Here is an 18,881-nt window from a genome sequence, read left to right on the forward strand (position 1 = left end):
TGTGGGAAACTGTTTGCTGGTATAAAGGGCATGTGGAAATTAAATATAACCTCTGACGGCAGAGCATTCTATTTGTGATGCTCAGTTGCAGCTTAGCTGTGCCAATTGTTGATATGAACTCAGGCAAGCACAGCACTGTATTTATTATTTGAGAGGGGTGTATATTTGGTGTTGAGAAATAAACCCTCTCCCAGGGTTACTCATAAAGAATGTGAATAACTGAAGTGTGTTTATTTTGTTCGTGTCCCCTAAAGATCAGTTTCATGGCTGCTTTCCTGCAAGCTCTTACAACTTTTTTTAGAGATAGTAGTGGTACTTGGTGATGTCAAGGAAGAATATTACATTGTGTTAAGAGCTGGGCAAACTGGTAGAAAGTGCAGTGCACATCTTTATTGACCCGTCCATACTGGAGTGTGTTCAATAGGAAATGTGCTAAAGCAAAAGTAAATCTCATCTACAAATGCACGCTCCCATGTAAAGACACCCAGAGTTGAATCTTTGAAAATATCAGCTGAAGAATAAAGAAAATGATTTTTCTCTATGGAATGCTGCCAGTAGTAGCCCCTACATTGCAGAGAAGCAGACAATGTTTTTGTCATATTTTTTTCTCTAGGCACTTTGGGAAGGGGTGTTGACAATCCACTGGGTCATGTATTGATTAATTTGCCTCCCTTTGTCGACAGAGTGACATCAGAAATAATATTTCTTAGTTAGGTTTTATTTTGGAGGTTGTTTATGTTAGTTTGATTTTATTTGAGCAGTAGCAAGCATGGACCAAGTTCCTAAAAAGGAAAGCATTGTTGAAAGCTGCAGAGAAAAAAAAGATTATGCAAAGTGGAAGCTGTCCAGCTGTATCTTTGCTGTCCTTTGCAATACTCTGTGCCACTAAGGAAATTACTGGAAAAGCTTTTGAAGTCAAGTGAATATACTTTAAATATATCCTTCTCAAATGGAAAACTCCATTTGAAAGGGATCTTTTGGTTAAGGTTATCCAACTAGAATGCTTAGAGTTATGTCCTCAAAACAGGACTTGTTAGATGAGACAATAATGCTCCTCCTTTGTAAAGCTCTTGAGACCTCTTGATAAAATTCTACTTATCAGTAGGGGGCTGCAAATGATATTGTGCACCCCGGACTGTGAAATTATTGCAGAACAAGTTTCAATATATGATACAAAAACATGGAGGGGTAGGGGGGAGTTTCTTTCATACTTGGTGTACTTTATTTTATTTTATTTTATCTTATTTTATTTTATTTTATTTTATTTTATTTTATTTTATTTTATTTTATTTTATTTTATTTTATTTTATTTTATTTTATTTTATTTTATTTTATTTTATTTTATTTTATTTTATTTTATTTTATTGTTCAGTAAGGACCAGAAAATACCCGTAAAGTGCTGTTTGGAAACTGATTTTCAGATAAGATATAGCTGTTTTAATACAAAATAGCATCCTTGGAGATGACTTCAGTTCACTCAGCAGCATTTTTAGTAGTTTTTCAGAGGTGTCAATTAAGAAAGTGATGTGCTGTCATCCTCTGGACTGTCCAAAGATTGACTTACATTGGGGATTATAAATTTAAAAAATAAGAAATGTTTCAGAAATGGTAGCTGTTTTTCAATTGATTTCATTAATGTTTTTAAGTGCCTCTTAAATGATTCACTGCCTGTTATGACTAAATTCCTTAAAATCCTTGTGAAAGAGTTTACAGATCACTTAAAATAGGTCAGTGGTGTCAGTCCTGGAAGACGTTTTGTCAAGTGTTTTATACGAACGAATATATCTCAGTATGGAGTTGGGAAATAGCCTTAACTCAAGGCTTGGCCAACAAGCAAATAAACAGTGCTAATCTGAATGTTCCTATTTGTGAAACACTGAGATGGAAAATAGTACACATGTATGTTTTGAAGCTGTTCCTGTGTTTATAGTAGTTACTCCTGTTACACAACTGGAACGAGCAGTGGTAGCAAAGCATCCACATTGTTTTCAGTCTTTCAACGTAATGATGCAGGTTTAGTCCATTATAGAAAAAAGTAAAACCAGCTGGTAGATATGTGCACAGAATTAGTGATTAGTTTAGGCTGTGCCTTGTTTTTAAGGCTCATTGTAAAATGTTACTCACAAAGAAAACAACATAGTGTGCCTTCACTGACCTGATTAAGTGACCCCATGGTTCCATAACATGCTGGTAGAGCAGCACTTATGGAAATGTTACTGTCCATCTCAGTATATAATGGAATTGTAGTATATGCTTTGTCTTCAGCAGCCAAAATTGCTGCTATGGGTACTGTGTATACATGTGGGATATATAGGATTGAACACAGCTGAGAAGGATCATCTGATCTGAACCCAGAAATAATGACTGAATCTTAGAGAAGAAAATTAGGTTATTTTGTAAGATTTAAAGCATCTAGAAAAGTACAGAGCCAGGACAGTAGCATCACTGTTTATCCCAATTTCCTAATTATAACAGTATTTGTTATCATTTACTCCAGGAATGACTATACCAGAAGAAGATGCTGATGTGGGACAAGGTAGTAAATACTGCCTCGTGGCAATAGGAAGGCTTCAGGTAATGCCAGTCTTTCCATACACAAGCTACTTCTGAAAGCATGATCATTTTTCTGGTGTGGTTGTAAATAATTTGCACAGTTTTGCTACTAGACTGTAACTTCTAACATGCCTCCACTTTATAAAGTGCCTTGATGTCTGTGCAGTCAGTAACTTGTCTAGAACTTGTCAGCAGAGCAAAATTAGGCTGTGATTTTGGTGGATATATGTGTTTAATCCAGTAACAACAGCAGAGATGCTTCTGGAAATGAGTGTGCACAGGCCTGACATTCCTTAGGGTGTGCAAGGCTGGGGTGCTGGAGGCAGTGCAGGTGCTGCAGGTGGTGGGTTAAAGTGACCCCCAAAGCCAGCAATGCACTCTCTGCCATTTTTCCAGTCATTCACTCTCTGACTAATCAACTACTTGAGAAACTGTGATTGCAGGAGTTGTTCTGAAAATGGTAAAGATAAAGCAGTCAAGAGGCACTTCAGAAATCATAGCTTTATTCTCAGTATGTATTGTGTTATGCATTCAGATGAGATGTGAGCTGAAGGAACAGGGCGAATAAAATTTTCTTTCATTTTTGTGCAGACAGTTGCAATTGTTGTAGTGCATTTCCCCCTCTGTGCATTGCTGAGCAGAGTTCAGAGCTCTGAGCTAAAGCAGTCATGGTGAATCTCCTTCACCACAGCAGGGAGGACAGTTTTCATCTTCCTGGTCTGGGAATTGTGCCATGGGTGAACATGTTTGAGCCTCTTGCATGATCCCCTGCACTTGCTGCCATCTGCTTGGAGGGGCTCACTCCTCCTGACAAGGTGGAATGACCCTGACAAGGTGGAATGACCCTTTCACAGGTGCCAAACCCATCTTAGCCCAGGAGAACAGCCTGCTAGTGTTAGCATGTCTGCAGAGTGGCTCTCCATGGCCAGGGCAGAGCTACACAAGTGCTGCAGGAGGGGTTTTAGGTTAATCATGCTTTCACAATCAAAAGTAATATATACCACTAATAAAAAAAAGGAAGTTATGGGGGTTCATGTTTTACAGCTTCAAAGAAAGACTATTTCCAAGTAATGTCACAACGTCTGTTACATTGGAAGAGCCATTGTGGTACGTGAGGGAGGGCAGGAAGAAGCTCTGTGGTGGGTTAAATCAGAAAGGAGTCAGGGAGCACAGATGAAAGACTCTTGTTCTGTAATAGCAAGTTGAAATCTTGCATACAGTTAACTGGCTAATCTGCTCCAAATTAGCAAAAAAAAAGAGATTTTGCTCATTTTGCATTGTTAGCAGAGATAGCTCTGGAAATTGTGAGAAAATCAGCACTCCCCTCTACCTCCAGTGGGAAAGAATGGATATGAAGTGACCTGATAGCACAGATTTCAGGCTGAAAACACATAGTTCTCTCTGATGAGATCTGAGAAATATTTAGAGAACTGTTTTTCATTATGAGCAGCCACTTGCTGGTCTAATATCCCCTACCTCAGCCTCTGGAGGACTTGGTTCAGGTTCTGTAGGTGTTTCAGGTGGGGTTCATGTCATGAAACAGGAGTGTTTAGTCTGAGCAGTCCTGTTGGTTAGGTCTACAGGGTTAGTTTTCTATCCTAAAATGAATGGACTGCATTGTCCTCTGCAAGCCACTCATCCTTGGTTGGCAGAGATAGGAACCACAATGCCTGATGTGCTGCAAAGTGAGATGAATCCAGCTGGACTTGCATCCTCACTAAATCCCCCCTTCTTGGGAACCTCTGGTGTGTTTGTTTCTCTGCTGTGCTGCTAAGCCCCAATAGATGCCCTGAGATATTTGCCCCGCAAACTGGACTAAAAGCTGTTCTGTCATTATCTGTGCTGTTGTTTTATTTTACAGTCTGTAAAATGTTTTGAGAGCAGTCTGGCAGCAGCTGTTCTTTAGCTGTGGGGTGAGATTTGGCCCTGGGTGACTGTGGTGTGTCTGCTTGGCCCCAGGTGACCAGCTCTCCCGTGTGCATGGACATGAACGGCATGTCGGTCCCCACGGAGTTCCTGTCCAGGCACAACTCTGATGGAGTCATCACCTTTGTGGACCCACGGTGCATCAGTGTCATTGGCTACCAGCCCCAGGTCTGTGGCCACTGGGAATGTGGAGAGTGGGGGGAGTAATGCAGAAAGTCCCATTTGCAAGCATGAAGTGTTTGTAGCTGATAATTCACACATCGTGTACTAAATGCTGTTTGTTTTTCTTTGCTGTCCACGCCTCTGTGTGGGATATCTTCTTAGACCTTTAGATCTGATTAAAATTCTATCAGCAGAGTGTTCAGAACCTTGCACAGCTTTCCAATGAAGACATTTCTGTGATAGAAGGTTAACAGTGCTTGGAGAGAGTTTTAGTCCTGTAGACCTTTGATTCCACCAATCTCTTGAACAGTAAGAAAACATAATTTACAGCATCTATTTTCCTTTAGGCTTACATCTGCTCTTCTGAACAGGAGGCTAGTACAGAAATGAGTAGAATAGTAAATGAACCACGGCACTCCCTCAGATAAGTCCTAACAATTGCAGTTTAGAGGCAAAAGTAGTTCCTTGTTCATTTGCTTATTCATTTATTTAAATTTTAAATTGCTTTATAATAACTGTTTTTACAAAAATTAGTGCCATAAAATGAGCTATAGTAGCAGATGTCAGTCTTTTCAGGGCACTATTTCACAGGTATTAGAAAATCACTTAAACTTTTTTGTAAAAGCATGAGGCATGATGTCTACAAACCTTGTTTGTGTGGTTCATTCCAGATTAACTGAGTCGTCCCATTAAGAGTGATTGATCTTTTTTTGCAAGAATTACTTGCAGGTCTGCATATGGATTTGTATTGTAGTTTGGGATTTTACATAGCTTTATGTTTTATTCTAGGATCTTCTGGGGAAAGATATTTTAGAATTCTGCCATCCTGAAGATCAAAGCCATTTGCGAGAGAGTTTCCAACAGGTGCTGTGTCCTGCTCCTTTTGTTCCACATTTCATTATTTTGTTATTATTTTGACCACAGAAGTAGTTTATAATTTCATAGTTCAAGATATTTTTTTCTGTTAGGAAAAGGAGTGGCAAGATACAAAACAATTTGTTGATCAGCAATCAGTTGGTTAAGCTGCCTAATTAAAGGCAGCTTAAACTGCAGCACAGATTGACAATATTTTCAGAAATTAATCTTCTAGTTACCTTTTTTTTTTTTTTTTTGCTGCACATGGTGAACTGTTTTGGACATTCCTGTATTGATCCCACTATGTTAAGTGGTAATCAAAATTATTTACCTTCCAAGATGGGTTGTTGGCTTGGAAGTAGTTACATCCCTCTGTGACACTGGATTGTCTGTAACAGTTCTCTGCTGGCATAGATGAAATGCTTTTTCAAGTACTTTAATGGAATTATACCACTTTACATCAACAAGTAATTTGGTCCTTTTTCTCTCCTGGAGATTGAAATGTACAGGGAAGTAACAAAATAAATACAACATACAGGAAGAGTTACTGATTTGGATTAATTTTTATCATGGGCCACATTTCCATCAGCTGAATCAGAGACATTTTTTCCACTGCAGAGCTTGCTGTTCCAGCTTGGTCTGGGACATGCATTAGCAGGGCTTTCCCTGAGCTGCCTCCTATTGCTGGGCTTTTCAGTGCCTTTCCTGCTGCACAACACCCAGCACAGGGTGTTTAACTGATTGCTGAGGCTCAGTTGATATCAGTGGTCCCAGATTTTATAACAACAGCCAATAGCTCAACCCTGTTGTGTTGATCCATCTTGGACACTGAGATGTATTTTCAGTGGTGAAATGTGAATATAAAGTGACTTCTAAATAATTCGTATAGCCAGCTGTTTGTTCAGGCATGGCATGCACAGACAGAGCCTCTTGGGGAAAACCAACTGAATGCTGTGTCCCTAGAACAGATTGTGAAGCTGAGCTTGTGGTGTCTGCAGAAGCACTGGACATAGTGTAAGATATTGGTCCTCCTGAGCAGTTTCTCACCATCCCCCCTTCAACAGGGACTACCAGCCCCATGGGCAGCTGTGCCTCCAGTTCCCTTGCACAATCTGAGTGCAAACAGCAGACTTCTTAAATTCAAGATGTTGATTCACAGGCTATGAATGCTTTAAACAGGTCACCACACCCAGAGCATCTCCTCTGCCCCACCTGGCTGGGGATGTGATGCTGCAGCTGAATCCTCCTGACAGGGGTTAGTTCCTGCTTCCCCTCTTCCCTCCTGCCTGCCCTCCTCCCCACCTTCCTCCTGCCTTGGTGCTGGCACGGATGGGCTTTCTGGAGGGCTGAGGCACTAATTCCTTTTGCAGGGAACCAGCTTTGGGCTGGTTCAGCTCCCTGAGCTAGTGCCTGATGCTGTCAGCAGTGCAGGAGCAGTGAGAGCACAGATGCTGTTTTTCAGTGGTGCCCAAATGATTGATTCCACTCATCTGTCCAAGAGACAGTGACAGAGAGCTGCTGGCTAGTGGCCCATCAGACATCCAGTGTTGCCTGTGTCTCAGCAGGGCTGGCTAATGAACATTGCAGTTAATGATCTGGTCCTCCCTGTGCTCCCTGGGAGGGAGATCAGCCTGTGGGAGGCTGCCAGTGTGTCCCTGAACTCAGCTGCTGGGGACTCCACTGTCACCACTCACTGCTAGGCATGTGCATAAGTGATTTGCTGGATCAGGGAGCTACAGAATTTGCTTAAGGTCATACAGAAAGATAGCAGGGAAAAAATGCAATTAGAAGTGAAAGTTCCTGCTCACTCAGTCTATGTCAAATCTATGAAAATAGTGTTTCCATAGCAGGCAATGCCTTTTTGAGTGCATTTTTGTTCAGTACAGTAGCAGTGTGACTGGGGCTGTTATTCCCATCATGCAATAAAAAGACTGAAGTAAACATTTCAGCTTTGCACCAGGTGGTTTTTATTTCCCAAGAATATAAGAAAGTAAAGTTTAATCATTAGCTTTAAAATTTTTTGTTCTGGTTTGTTTGTGTGCTCTGTCTTAAGACAGTTCAGGATTTTCCCACCAGTAATCTCTCTGCTTTATATATTATTACAGAATTACTGTTTGCTTAATCAGGGTTTCAGGGTAATAGATCACTGCCATTTGTTTTATTATTGTTAGTTCAAACTTAGAAATCTCTTAATTAAAAAGGTAACTGTGATTTCAGTTAAACTCTTTTTTTTCCTAAAACCTGAAAACTTGACACTTCTGATTTGCTGACAGTATCAGAACCAGGCTGGTGCATAACAGAGGAGGGAAGGAGGGAGGGTGGGGTTTGCAATTTTTGGTCAATTGCCAGTATCTATCTCAGAGCTTTATTTCCTTGGGAAGATAAATTCTTTCATCAGGGTGGAAAAAATCAGGCCAGAATAAGATAGTCTCAAGGTTAAGACCAACAAATATAGGTTAATATCAAAGGGTCCAATATGCAGCTATTGGATATCTTTCCAGTAGGATAATATTCAGATTGCACACTCTACAGCAGCTCTATGGTTTCTGCCCTGGGTGTGGTAGTAGAAAATTGCTGATAGAAGAATGTTGCTCAGTGAGCTCAGTAAAACCCTGTAAAAGCATTAAAAAACCCCCAACAAAACCAACCAGAATCATTTACTTTAGTATGGTTTTAAACTTTCCTGGGCTTTGCGAAAGCTTGTTGTGTCTTCTGTTTGCATTGTCTTCTATTGGCATTCTTTCCATTTAGTTCTATATCCAGTTGATTAATTTGAACTTCAAACCTCTAAAAAAAACAGGATTGGAACATTTTTCTTAATCCAATTGCTTGTCAATAAAGACAGAGGGTAAATAGTGGGTCTTCTACTTTTAGAGAATACAGGCTGCAGATAGCTAATAAAAAGTAAATTCCAGATGTTAATGATTAAGAATCCACAAGATGTGGCATTTATTTGCAGTAGACCTTCCCTTTCCTTCCTTGTGGCAAGCCTGAGATAGCCTGGTGGAAAAGCTGTAAAATATAAACAGAGATAGGCCAGGTAAGTGCCAGCTGAATGACTTAAAACCATGGAAATTTTCTTCTGGTTTAACCCCAGATTGTTGGATAGCACATGAAATGCTGTTGCAGGGCCAGTGGGAGAAGATTGCTTTGAATGTATTTTAGTTGGCTGCTTCTTAATCCTCACTTGGTGCTCAACTGTTGAATTGAACAAAACTTCAGCTACTAAACCCAGACATCTGAATTCTTAGTTACAAACAAATAGCCTGTACAAGCAAGGATTTATACTATTAAAATGGACAGTGGCTTATCAGTTCTCTCTCCATTCAGACACTGGCTCACTCTTTTTTCTTCTGAAAGTCAGAAGCAAGTGTTTCTTGTTAGCAGTTTGCCATCCTAGAGAGTCTTCCAATATGTTTGGGGTAGGGGGAAACCAACCCCTGGTGGTTTCTAAAATACAAAAATAAACACCATTGTGTTTAAGCATTGATCTAAATGTTAATGCTTACTTATCACATATATTAATTGTATTGCTGGGTACCAAGCAGAAAAGCAGTCAACCTCAAAATGGCTTTACCTGTAGGCTTTTGCTTAGCTGCAGTCATTGGTTTATGATTTACATATAAAACATTTTAAAGTTTGGTTTCTGTCAATCTCTCCATAAGTGTTTCACATTAAAACATGCCTAAAGTTTCTTTGTTGGCATAACAGCACAACCTGATGATTGTCCTGAGTCTGTATTCTTTTTATAAACAGGCTGGAAATTGGCATTTTATATGACAAAGCATGAGGATTTAATTCTGAAGGAGATAGTGTAAGCATGGAAAGGATTTTGTGTATTCTCTCCAAATTAAAAATTCCTCTGCTGTGCCCGTAGCTTTCTGGAATTCAAGTTTAAAATGCACCAGTTGCTGCTGTTGACTGTTCATTTGCACAGCAGATAGCAATCTCCTGTTATTGACCTTTGCAAATGGCTTTGCAGGTGGTAAAACTGAAAGGTCAAGTCCTGTCTGTGATGTATCGTTTCCGCACCAAGAACCGGGAGTGGATGCTGATCAGGACCAGCAGCTTCACCTTTCAGAATCCTTACTCTGATGAGATCGAGTACATCATCTGCACCAACACCAACGTTAAGTATGTGCCTTTCTGGGTGCCCAGCTCTGTGGTTTTGGAGGAATTGTAACAGTTCTTTTTCGCTGTAAAGCACATCCCAATTTTTAACAGACACCTTTTGTTTCTGTCTGGCAGTGCAGGCTGTAACAGGGTTTTGCTGCATCAGGAGATCTCCCAGTGTAGCTGTTTCTCTGTGTCAGTATCCTGTGATGCTTCCAGGGCCTGGCTGCACTGGGGAAAACGTCACTTATCTGTTATGTCATTAGACAAGGCCATTGATCTCATTCCAGGCTGCCTTGAACTAATGCAGAGCTTCCAGCAGCTCAGCAGCTGTCCTGATACTGGAGGAAGGTTTGCCTGACCCTGAGCCAAAAGAAAATTCCATATCCATGTTCACTGTGATCATACCATTCTGTAGTTCTGGGCTTTTCTGCTTGAGCTGTGTCTACTCCTATGACCTATTGAAGCTGGCAGAATTATTTCCTAGTGGGTTTGATTGGGAAGGATTCCTGATACATTAGAATTTATAGAATATCCCCAAGTATGGGGGTGATCCAAATCCTTATCTTAAGAGGGAAATGAAATCATCCTGTCTTGGAATTGATATTTTCAAAAATCTTTCATTTGGCCTGTTAGGAGGAGGTCACACTCAGAGTATGGTGAAGGGTGATATCTGTGGACTGAGCAGAGATGCTTTTGGAGTGTGCTGAGTTCTCAGCCTGTAACTCCAGAACCTATTCTGGCCTTGATTGCTTTATATTGTGAGGCTTTTTAATAAATGTTTCTTCTTTCCAATATAAACTTAATCTATTTGTAAAACTAAGTCTTCTTCTAGTCTGACCAGAGATTTTTTTGCCAAGTCTTTAGCTGGGAGGAAATTATTGTGTTTGAGATCTGAGCCTGTTAGACCATTGGAAATGCTGAATGAGGAGCCTGCTGCTGGAGGTGCCTGCTGAGAGCTCCACTGCAGAACCAAACCCCTGGGGCTTTGGCATTGGAGTTTGGAAGTGCCTCTGGGCATTCCTTGTCTTGCTCCTTTGGACATGGCACATACCTGGACTGGAATGGCTGTACATTCAGTTACATGAAACAATTGTTTTCATCACAATTGTTTTCCTCCTTCTTTTTTTTCCTGCATACCCAAAAGGTTGGGCTTAAACTGAATAGTTAAGCTCATTGAAAACAGGCAAATGTGTCTTGAAATCAGACTGCTTGTCTGCACTGTGCATCAAAATAGCTATTTCCACATTTCTGCTGTCCCATAATACTTTTCCAAATGATTTGTATATGCAAAAACAGGCCTGCAAAGTAAAAAACATCTTCTGAGGTTTGTCCCAGGCTGGCTTAATTGTGCTTTGTTCCCAAGAGGCCACAGATGAAAAAGTGGGGCTGGAGGCTTGTGCTGTGTTGACTCTGGGAATGCTTTTTCTGAGCCTGCACTGTACAGTTCAGCTTGGCACCACAGCACTCTCTGTGATGAATAGGACTGTGCCAGCTCCTGGCTCTGCTTCCATCCCTCTTGCTAGGTTTGAATAACAACCCAGAAATGCTGACCTAATATGGAAGTTGCCTGCTGCTACTTTGACAGGGGATGTTCCCTCTTTCCTGTCATGTTGAAAATGTTCTGAAATGGGCAAGATACAGCCCATTATACTCCTGCTTTTGAATAGTAGAAAGAATGCATTATTCAGACTGGTTTTGTTTTTCCCTTTATTCTCTCCCAGTTCTCAGATTTCCAAAGAGAACTTACTGTAAAGTACTGCAGTTCCTGCCTGCTTCTGGCTTTTTTTTTCCCCCTTCACATTTGGGGTCATGTTTTGATTTCTAATTTCCTAGCTGCCCTGAAGAGTTGTACGTCATGGTGCAGCTGGTGATTTCCAACTTTTCATTAAGCTGCTGCTGGGACTGGTGGTTTGGCACCAGCCCTGGTGTGTGTGGCCATCCTTACGTGTTCCTGGAAGGTGCTCTGGGTCCAGCAAGGTGCTTCCCATGGAGACCAGGCAGGGATGCCTTGCTGTGCCAGGTGAAAGCACAGAGACAGATTTGATCTGCCTGTCACTAGGCAGCCCCATAAAAAACAGGCTTCAAGTAGTTAAAAATTCAGTGTGAAATTGTTAAGACAAAGTAGCCAAAAAATCTGAGTTTGAATCAGTTTTTAACTGAGGATAATTCAAAGTCACATCTGTGTATGTTTGTTAATGGAGTAGCTCAAGTTGGTCAGTGAACAGCATTTTCCCAAAGGACTGTAGAGGGCAGTGATGACTCCAGTTGTGGAGAGATTCATAGGTTTTTACTGTTACTTGTTGGCTTGGTTTGGTTGTTCTGTTTCTTTTTTTCTGTCTTTTTTTCTCCCTTTTTTTAAATACAGATATTCCTTTGGAGCTTCAAACACTCAAATGTCCAAACTTGCTTTTGGTACAGAGGGATAAGGAAACATTAGGTTAAAATGTTCACTTAGTTCTTTGTAAAAAAAAAAAAAAAAGTAAAAGGAAAGGAAAGAAAACTTCTCTCAGTTTCATTTGGGTGTAGTCATCCAAGAGAAACTTCCTGGAGAAATGAAGCATTTAAAGTTTCACATTTGTGCTGTGTTGGGCTGAAAGATGAGTCCCCTGTTTGACCACATCTTCCTGTGTAGTTGGGACTGTTTGATTTCCAAAGAGAAAAAATAATTGTTATCACTGTTTATTTATTATACAGATAGAGTAGTGTTTGAATAAAATAATGTTGTGGTGACAGGTTACATAAAGGTCTTACATGTATATATATTTATATGTATATACATCAAAATAAAGAAGAGATGTATTTTTCTGACCTGTGTGGAATATCTGATGTTTCATTTTTGGAAGCCACAAATCCTGTGCTGCACTGTGTGAATTTATGAGTCCTGTGGTTGTCCTGAGCCTCGAGACTTCTTGTTGGAGTGAGCTGGCACAGGTCACTGCTGGAAGCAGCCTGCTGGATGAATCAGCCTGTGGGAGAGGTGCTTTCTGCTCTCAGTGCTCCTGGGCCAAAATAATAAAGAGATCAACTATCCTGATAAAATTCCAGTTGGTTGTAGTGGTGGTAAAGTCTTTCTCGTGCTCTTGTGTCATCTGTGGTCTGACTGAGACTGGTGTTTGACAGACTCTTGCAGGGGTGAGTTGAAGCTCTGTGCAAAAGGAGGGAGATCCTGAGAGTTTCTGAAGGAGGGTTTTACAACCACAGTCCCAAGGCTTTTACTACCCTGCTTTTGTCCAAACCAGACACAGGAAACATGTGTGCCTGTATTATATAAAAATAGCTTGGTAGGGATGCAGTACTGTTGTTTCTCTCTCACAAAAGAGTCTGTTAATTTTAAAGTTCAGATCATTTTTTGTTTACTCTAATGCCTGGAAATGGAACCAGTGACTTCAATTTTCATGGAGCTTAACATCTTCTCAAACATCAGAACTTCCACACTATCTTCCTTTTTCTTCTATATTTATTTATTGAAGTAAATTTGAATTAACTATCAAAGCCTTCAGATTTGCTGAACCATCCCTTGTCCAAGCCAAGGGCTTTCCCAGTTTCATACTGAACCTGTGGGTCAGTACAGACAAATCCACTGTTGACCCAGACAGTGCCTCACTTGCTGTGTTGGGTATCCTGTAGGGCCAAGAAATTGTTCATTACTCCTTGAACCCTTGAAACTGAAAGTGAAACCAAGGACAGTTTTTGGGTTCAAAGTTGGAAGGCAGCTTTGAGTTTTGCCCAAACTGATGATAATCCCTTGTTCTGTTTCGTTTTTACTGTCCAGCAGTTGAAGGGACCTGCCTGTGTTGGCTGCCAGAAGAGCTGGTGAGATGGCAGAATCTGCAGCTGCCACAGCAGCAGCACTGAGCTCTCCCTGGTCGACTAGTCCATGAATTGCTGCACAATTTCTTTCAGGTTTCAAGCACCATTTGAACTATTTATGCAGTAGCAGCCAACAACAACAGAAGAAGCTACCCTGGCTTTGCATTTCAGTCTTAATTAAGTGCAGCATAGCTTGCACAGAGTTCAGTAATGATACACGCAACTTCTTGGTTTTTATAGGAAATGGATTTCGGGAGGTTGTTCCCAAAGTTCAGTGCTGTTAACACAATGTGGTGTTTATGTTGTACTGCAGCTTAATGAGTATTAGAGATGAAAGATAGAGAGGGGCGAAGGAGCACTGAGTTAGAGAAGTGCCTGCAAAACAAATAAGGAGTGAGTGTGCTGTTTGCTTTGGCTCATTTGTATGTATATGGCTGAATCAAGAAAACATTCTTTATAAGGAACAGAGGAGAACCTAATGTGCTGTTTATTGACACACGCACCAAGTCTGTGGTAATAAAAACAAATGAAACAGTGTAATTGGCTTTCACGTTAACAACGGGATTTAATGGGTGTTTATTGTCCAGGGGGTGGCATTTAGAAACTTCCCCATAGATTCCCCGTGATTAAATTGCCTCCCATAGTTCTCTTGGAAAAGTTTGCATTTTATGCTTGTGAACAAAGAATGGCTTTGCATTCCAGAGGTAATTTTTAGGAATTTTCTGCTCGCTAAAATAATAAGGAAAATCCATGGCTCTCCAATGGCTTGGAGGATTGCCTTTTTTTGCATGTTACTGCTAGGACTAAAGTTATTCCCTGTATTATGTGTTCTCACACTGTAGGGCTTGCAGAAGGCTTTTGGTCACTTACTCTGACCTGCAATTTGTTGCAGGACACAGATTTTTGCCATGGAGCATAAAAACTGACCAAAGTGTCTTCTGGAAAAGCATCAAGGGATAGCAAAATCTGTTACTGACTTCAGTTGCTTGTTTGAGTGATTCCTCATGTTCCAGTGGTTTGTGTCTAATTTGTCATTTGACTTTGTCTGCGAGTTTGACTCTCAGTTTCTTGGCATTTGAATCTGTTTCAAAATTTAAAAGATTTGGGTGAAAGTCTAAAATTTAAGCCTGTGGCTATAAATACATTGTAATTTTCAGAGTTCCAAATCCATGATCTTGCTGTTTTGCAAAATATCATCTCTTCCTGCCTGTCCAAGTATCATCTCTCTGGAGAAAGACACACATGGTGTGTAATACCTGGTTTTTGGGTGATTTTTCCTTCAGAAAGAAGCCAGAAACATACACAAACTGAACACTGTTAAGGATCATTTACAAGTGTCAAATCCAAGTATTTTGTCAGTTCAACTCCAATCCCATCCTAATCTCTGAGCTCTAGCATAATTGTGGGGGTTTATATCTTCTTTGCTAACTGAGCCAAGAGCCCCACAAAGATGAGGGTTTTACCTGTGTATCTCCAGGCCAGAAGTTTTCTTGCTTATTGTGACCAAGCAACAGAAAGCAACTGTTAATCAGAAGTGGAAAACATCTGGATAACTTTCCAGCTGTTGAGGTGTTCTGTCATTAGGTGTCTTCCTGGAGAGCAAGCTTACTGTTTCCTTCAGCAGAATCAGAGAGGGGGTCAGGTGTTTTCATTATTAGCATGAGGATGAAAATGAATTAAGAATTAAATCTTTTATGAAGAGATTGTATTCCATCCTCCATTACTTATCCACCTACACTTCTGTGCTATGGCAGCAGAATTCCTGTTACATTCCCGTGGTGCAGGTTTTCTCAATGAGAGAACTGTAAAAACTGATGGATCTCACAGGGAAGGATTTAGTAAATCATCTGAGACACATTTCACTGGGAGTGTAAAATAGGAGACCATGACTATTCCTTTTTGTATCTTAATTGGTTTTTTAAGAAAGTCATTTTGTCTCCCTTGCAGACAACTTCAGCAACAGCAAGCAGAACTCGAAGTACATCAAAGAGATGGGCTGTCATCCTATGACTTATCTCAGGTGAAATTCTCAGATTTTTCTTTTTGTGCCTCTGATCATTTAAGATGTAAAACAAGAGAAGATTTCAGCAAAACTAAAAGTACATTGTGACTGTCCCTGAATTCCTTTTGGTCAAATATAGTAGAGGGAATTACTTTCCTCTGTGTATCTCAACAGGTGCCTGTTCCAAGTATACCAGCTAATGTTCACGAGGGTGGAAAGTCTGTGGAAAAGCCTGATGCTATCTTCTCCCAGGAGAGAGATCCTAGATTTGCTGAGATGTTTGCTGGAATAACTGCTTGTAAGTGAATGTCCCTGATGTTTAATTTATAATAGTGTATTAAGCTTGGTTACATAATGTAGAGCACAGCTTAAAGAGAATGAAGAGAAACTGCTGCATAGCAGAGAATTTTCTAAGCATCATCAGTCTTTGGGACATTTTCTAGCATTTATCATTAGGTGGAGTTTCCCCTAAAGATGATAGGAGTAAATTCAAAGAGGAAAGGAGAGCTTTTGTGTCACCAGAGCTGCCTGGTTTTGATTTTCTTTTCATTTCACAGGGACACCTTAGGCAGTGCTCCTAGATATTAAATATACTGAGCAGAACATTCCATTTCTAAGTGTCTATTTTCTTTCTTAAACAGCATATGTAAATTAATTTCTCTAAATAGGGACTTATTTCTCTAAAAAGGGACAAGAAAGTTACCATATAGTCTTAAGATAGGCTGCAGATTTTTATCAAATCACCAGCTTTTCTATTGATGGTTTCAAAGTCATATGCTGCCAACAATATACTTGTTCTCTGGTCAATTGAGACATCTCCAGTCTGGTACCTGGTTATGAGAAGTTCTTGCTCTTTTTCCCACAACTTTTAAGAGTGATAGGAGTTTCAGAAACAATATGTTATTCTGTGTTCCTTTGAAATTACTGTGAGGACAGAGTCCTTACTGATGGCCTCAGGCCAAAGGATTTCCCTGCCCTGTTCTAGGAGGTAACAGCCAGCTTGTCAGTCAGACAGGTGGAGCTGTCTCAAAGTATCCCCAGCCTGTGCTGCCTGTTGCCCTAATGACAGGAACCACTAAGACTGGCAGCTGAAGGGATCATCTGAAATGTATCTGTAGGAAACCAGCTCATTAATGCATGGCTTGTGGAAGAGCTCATTGATTGTTTATTGTTCTTAACTGTCCTCACTGAAAAAGAGGAATTTTTACATTTGTTTTAAATAAATCAATGTGCAAGTGTCATGCAGTGCAAGGAGGAAACAACCCACAGGGTTTGACTCCAGGAGTGTTGGTTTCTTATGTCTGGATTGACTTTTTCAATTGGAGAAGACATTGTATGTGCAGTATGTACTTGATACTCTGTCCTCCTGTTGCTGGGACTTCTCTGCTATTCCTGTTCATCCTTGTCTATTTACTGGAACAGTGGAGTCAACAGCTGAGGCCATAAAAGGGGTCCATTAGAAGGTAGCAAGACTCCAACCCTAAACACCAGAATATGTTTTTCCAAGCAGGAACATCTTGCTTTTTGGCTGCCTTACTGGCTCTTTTTCAGGCAGCTCTCAGCTGTTTGTGGAGAGGGGTTAGGGTTAAGGGTGTTGCAAGCTGTGGGGTAGCTGGGAGGTTATGGTCTTGGAAATGCCATTTCTCTTTTCATTCTTATCAATTTGCAGGCTGTGCTTTTTTTGGGACATTCTCCCTGTGTGAATTTCTCATGGGAGCTGTGATCAAGGTCTCTTCTGAATGATAAAGGATGCTTCCCAGTTAGGGATGAGATACCCTATCCAAAACCAATATTGACAAGCCTGTGTGCTGCCTGCCAGACATTTGCATTATGTTGATACCTGATCTCATTCTGTAAGAACATGGGCTGACACAGGGACATTGCTGCTATAATTGCATGTAGTGGTCACACTTAATTAAAACCCCAAAAGTTGGGAGAGGAAGCCTGGCTGTACTGATTCATGCAGGTGATTTGAAACACAGGATGATGCAGTTCTTACAGAGATTCAGTCAAGAGGCAGAAACATTGGAAATACTGGTCCTGCTGGAAGAGGGCACATCATTGACCAGTACAGTGGTAGAGTTTGGAGAGAAACAGGTAAAATTCACAAAAGAAAAAAAAATCATTCCTGTACCAAAGGTGAAAGCAGAGAATTGTGTGAAAAATCCTGAGTAGGAATGCAGCTGGGAAAGATGTGGGCCAGATTCAGAGGCTAAAGAGCATTCAGGGTAACTCAGGAAGGAGAATTAGCTGCTTGCTCTTAGTTTAGCTGTTCCCTTTGTCTTGGCCTCATCCTGTGGCACAGACCCTGGCAGCTGCCATGGCAACTCTGCTGCACTTGAGGAATTCCAGTTCATTTGGGGCAGTCTCCATTTTCCTGGTGTGTTGTTCTCAAGTATCTAAAGCACCCGCAGGATTTTGGCTCTTCCAGCCCTGAGGGTTTGGTGTCCCTGCAAAGGGTGGCCTTAGAAAATGGGGCATCTCATGCAGGAATAACATTACTGCAGAAAAAGACAAATTAATCTGTCCTTCTCAGAGATATGCCAACCCATTCTCAGTTCTTCCTACTATTTACACAACCTTCTCTACATCTTGTCCCCATTTTTCCCTGTTGTTTTTGGGGTTTTTTTTAATATGAGAGTGTAGTTTTGCAGCCCAGCCTTGGTTTCTGTGCTGGGCAGTAGGTAGCAAGGGAGGAATTTCTACAAATTTCTGCATTACAAAGGACAAATAATGCCAGCTTGCATCAGTGGCATCCACACTCCCTCTCCAATGCTCCTGTGAGGGAATTTGAGGTGACTTTTCTCTTTTGAGGGGCAAACTTAGGTTCTTCTTAAGAACATAATGTAAGAACAACTTAGGTAACAGAGAAGAGCTGGTGTGTGTTGAAGGCCTTTGGTGAGTCACACTCAGTAGATCTCTAAAAACTGGGGAATGCTAAAAAAATTTTCAACACCTAAAAATTGCTTGGTACTTGTGAGTTGAGTGGGCCTTTTGTCCGAGAGAGCATCTTGTGAAATGAGTGGGAATCTGAAAAGAGCAAAGGGAGAAATGAGGAGGCAGACTTGACTTCTAGATCTGAAAGGTACACAGCAACAAATGCAAAACCATCAAATAGTGAGTGAGTTGCAGGGCATTGTGCACTTGGACAGGAGATGGAGAAAGTGAGTAAAGGGTGGTGTAGCAGACCTATAAATTATTTTAAGAGAAGTAATAGTGAGATTTCCCTGGGCTTTGGAATAATCCAGTACCAGAAAATTAAATTAAGGGACCAAATTGTGCTATTCACTCAATCTTGTTTCACTCAATTAGAGATTGATCTCCAGTTGCCACATTAAGGACAGACTATAAAAGTTAATGGCTTCACTCTGCAAGTTATTCACTCTGCTCATTTGTCTTTCACCCCTCTGGGGTGCTTCCGTCCTGTTCCATGGCTCCCCCAAGCCACATGAGGACA

The 18,881-nt window shown here is 40.8% G+C and overlaps 1 protein-coding gene across 4 annotated transcripts in view; it reads left to right on the forward strand.

The window, feature by feature from the left end:
- ARNT2 (aryl hydrocarbon receptor nuclear translocator 2) overlaps positions 1 to 18,881 on the forward strand; it is a 95,153-nt gene that overhangs the window by 60,724 nt on the left and 15,548 nt on the right. For all 4 annotated transcript variants that reach the window (XM_079317539.1, XM_079317537.1, XM_079317536.1 and 1 more), the window contains 6 exons: positions 2,498 to 2,574; positions 4,513 to 4,647; positions 5,431 to 5,505; positions 9,479 to 9,630; positions 15,370 to 15,442; positions 15,599 to 15,722. In XM_079317539.1, coding sequence (XP_079173665.1) covers positions 2,498 to 2,574; positions 4,513 to 4,647; positions 5,431 to 5,505; positions 9,479 to 9,630; positions 15,370 to 15,442; positions 15,599 to 15,722 — 636 coding nt within the window. The remainder of the gene's footprint in view (positions 1 to 2,497; positions 2,575 to 4,512; positions 4,648 to 5,430; positions 5,506 to 9,478; positions 9,631 to 15,369; positions 15,443 to 15,598; positions 15,723 to 18,881) is intronic.

Source organism: Erithacus rubecula (genome assembly GCF_903797595.1).
Source record: "Erithacus rubecula genome assembly, chromosome: 14".
NCBI classification, from domain to species: domain Eukaryota; kingdom Metazoa; phylum Chordata; class Aves; order Passeriformes; family Muscicapidae; genus Erithacus; species Erithacus rubecula.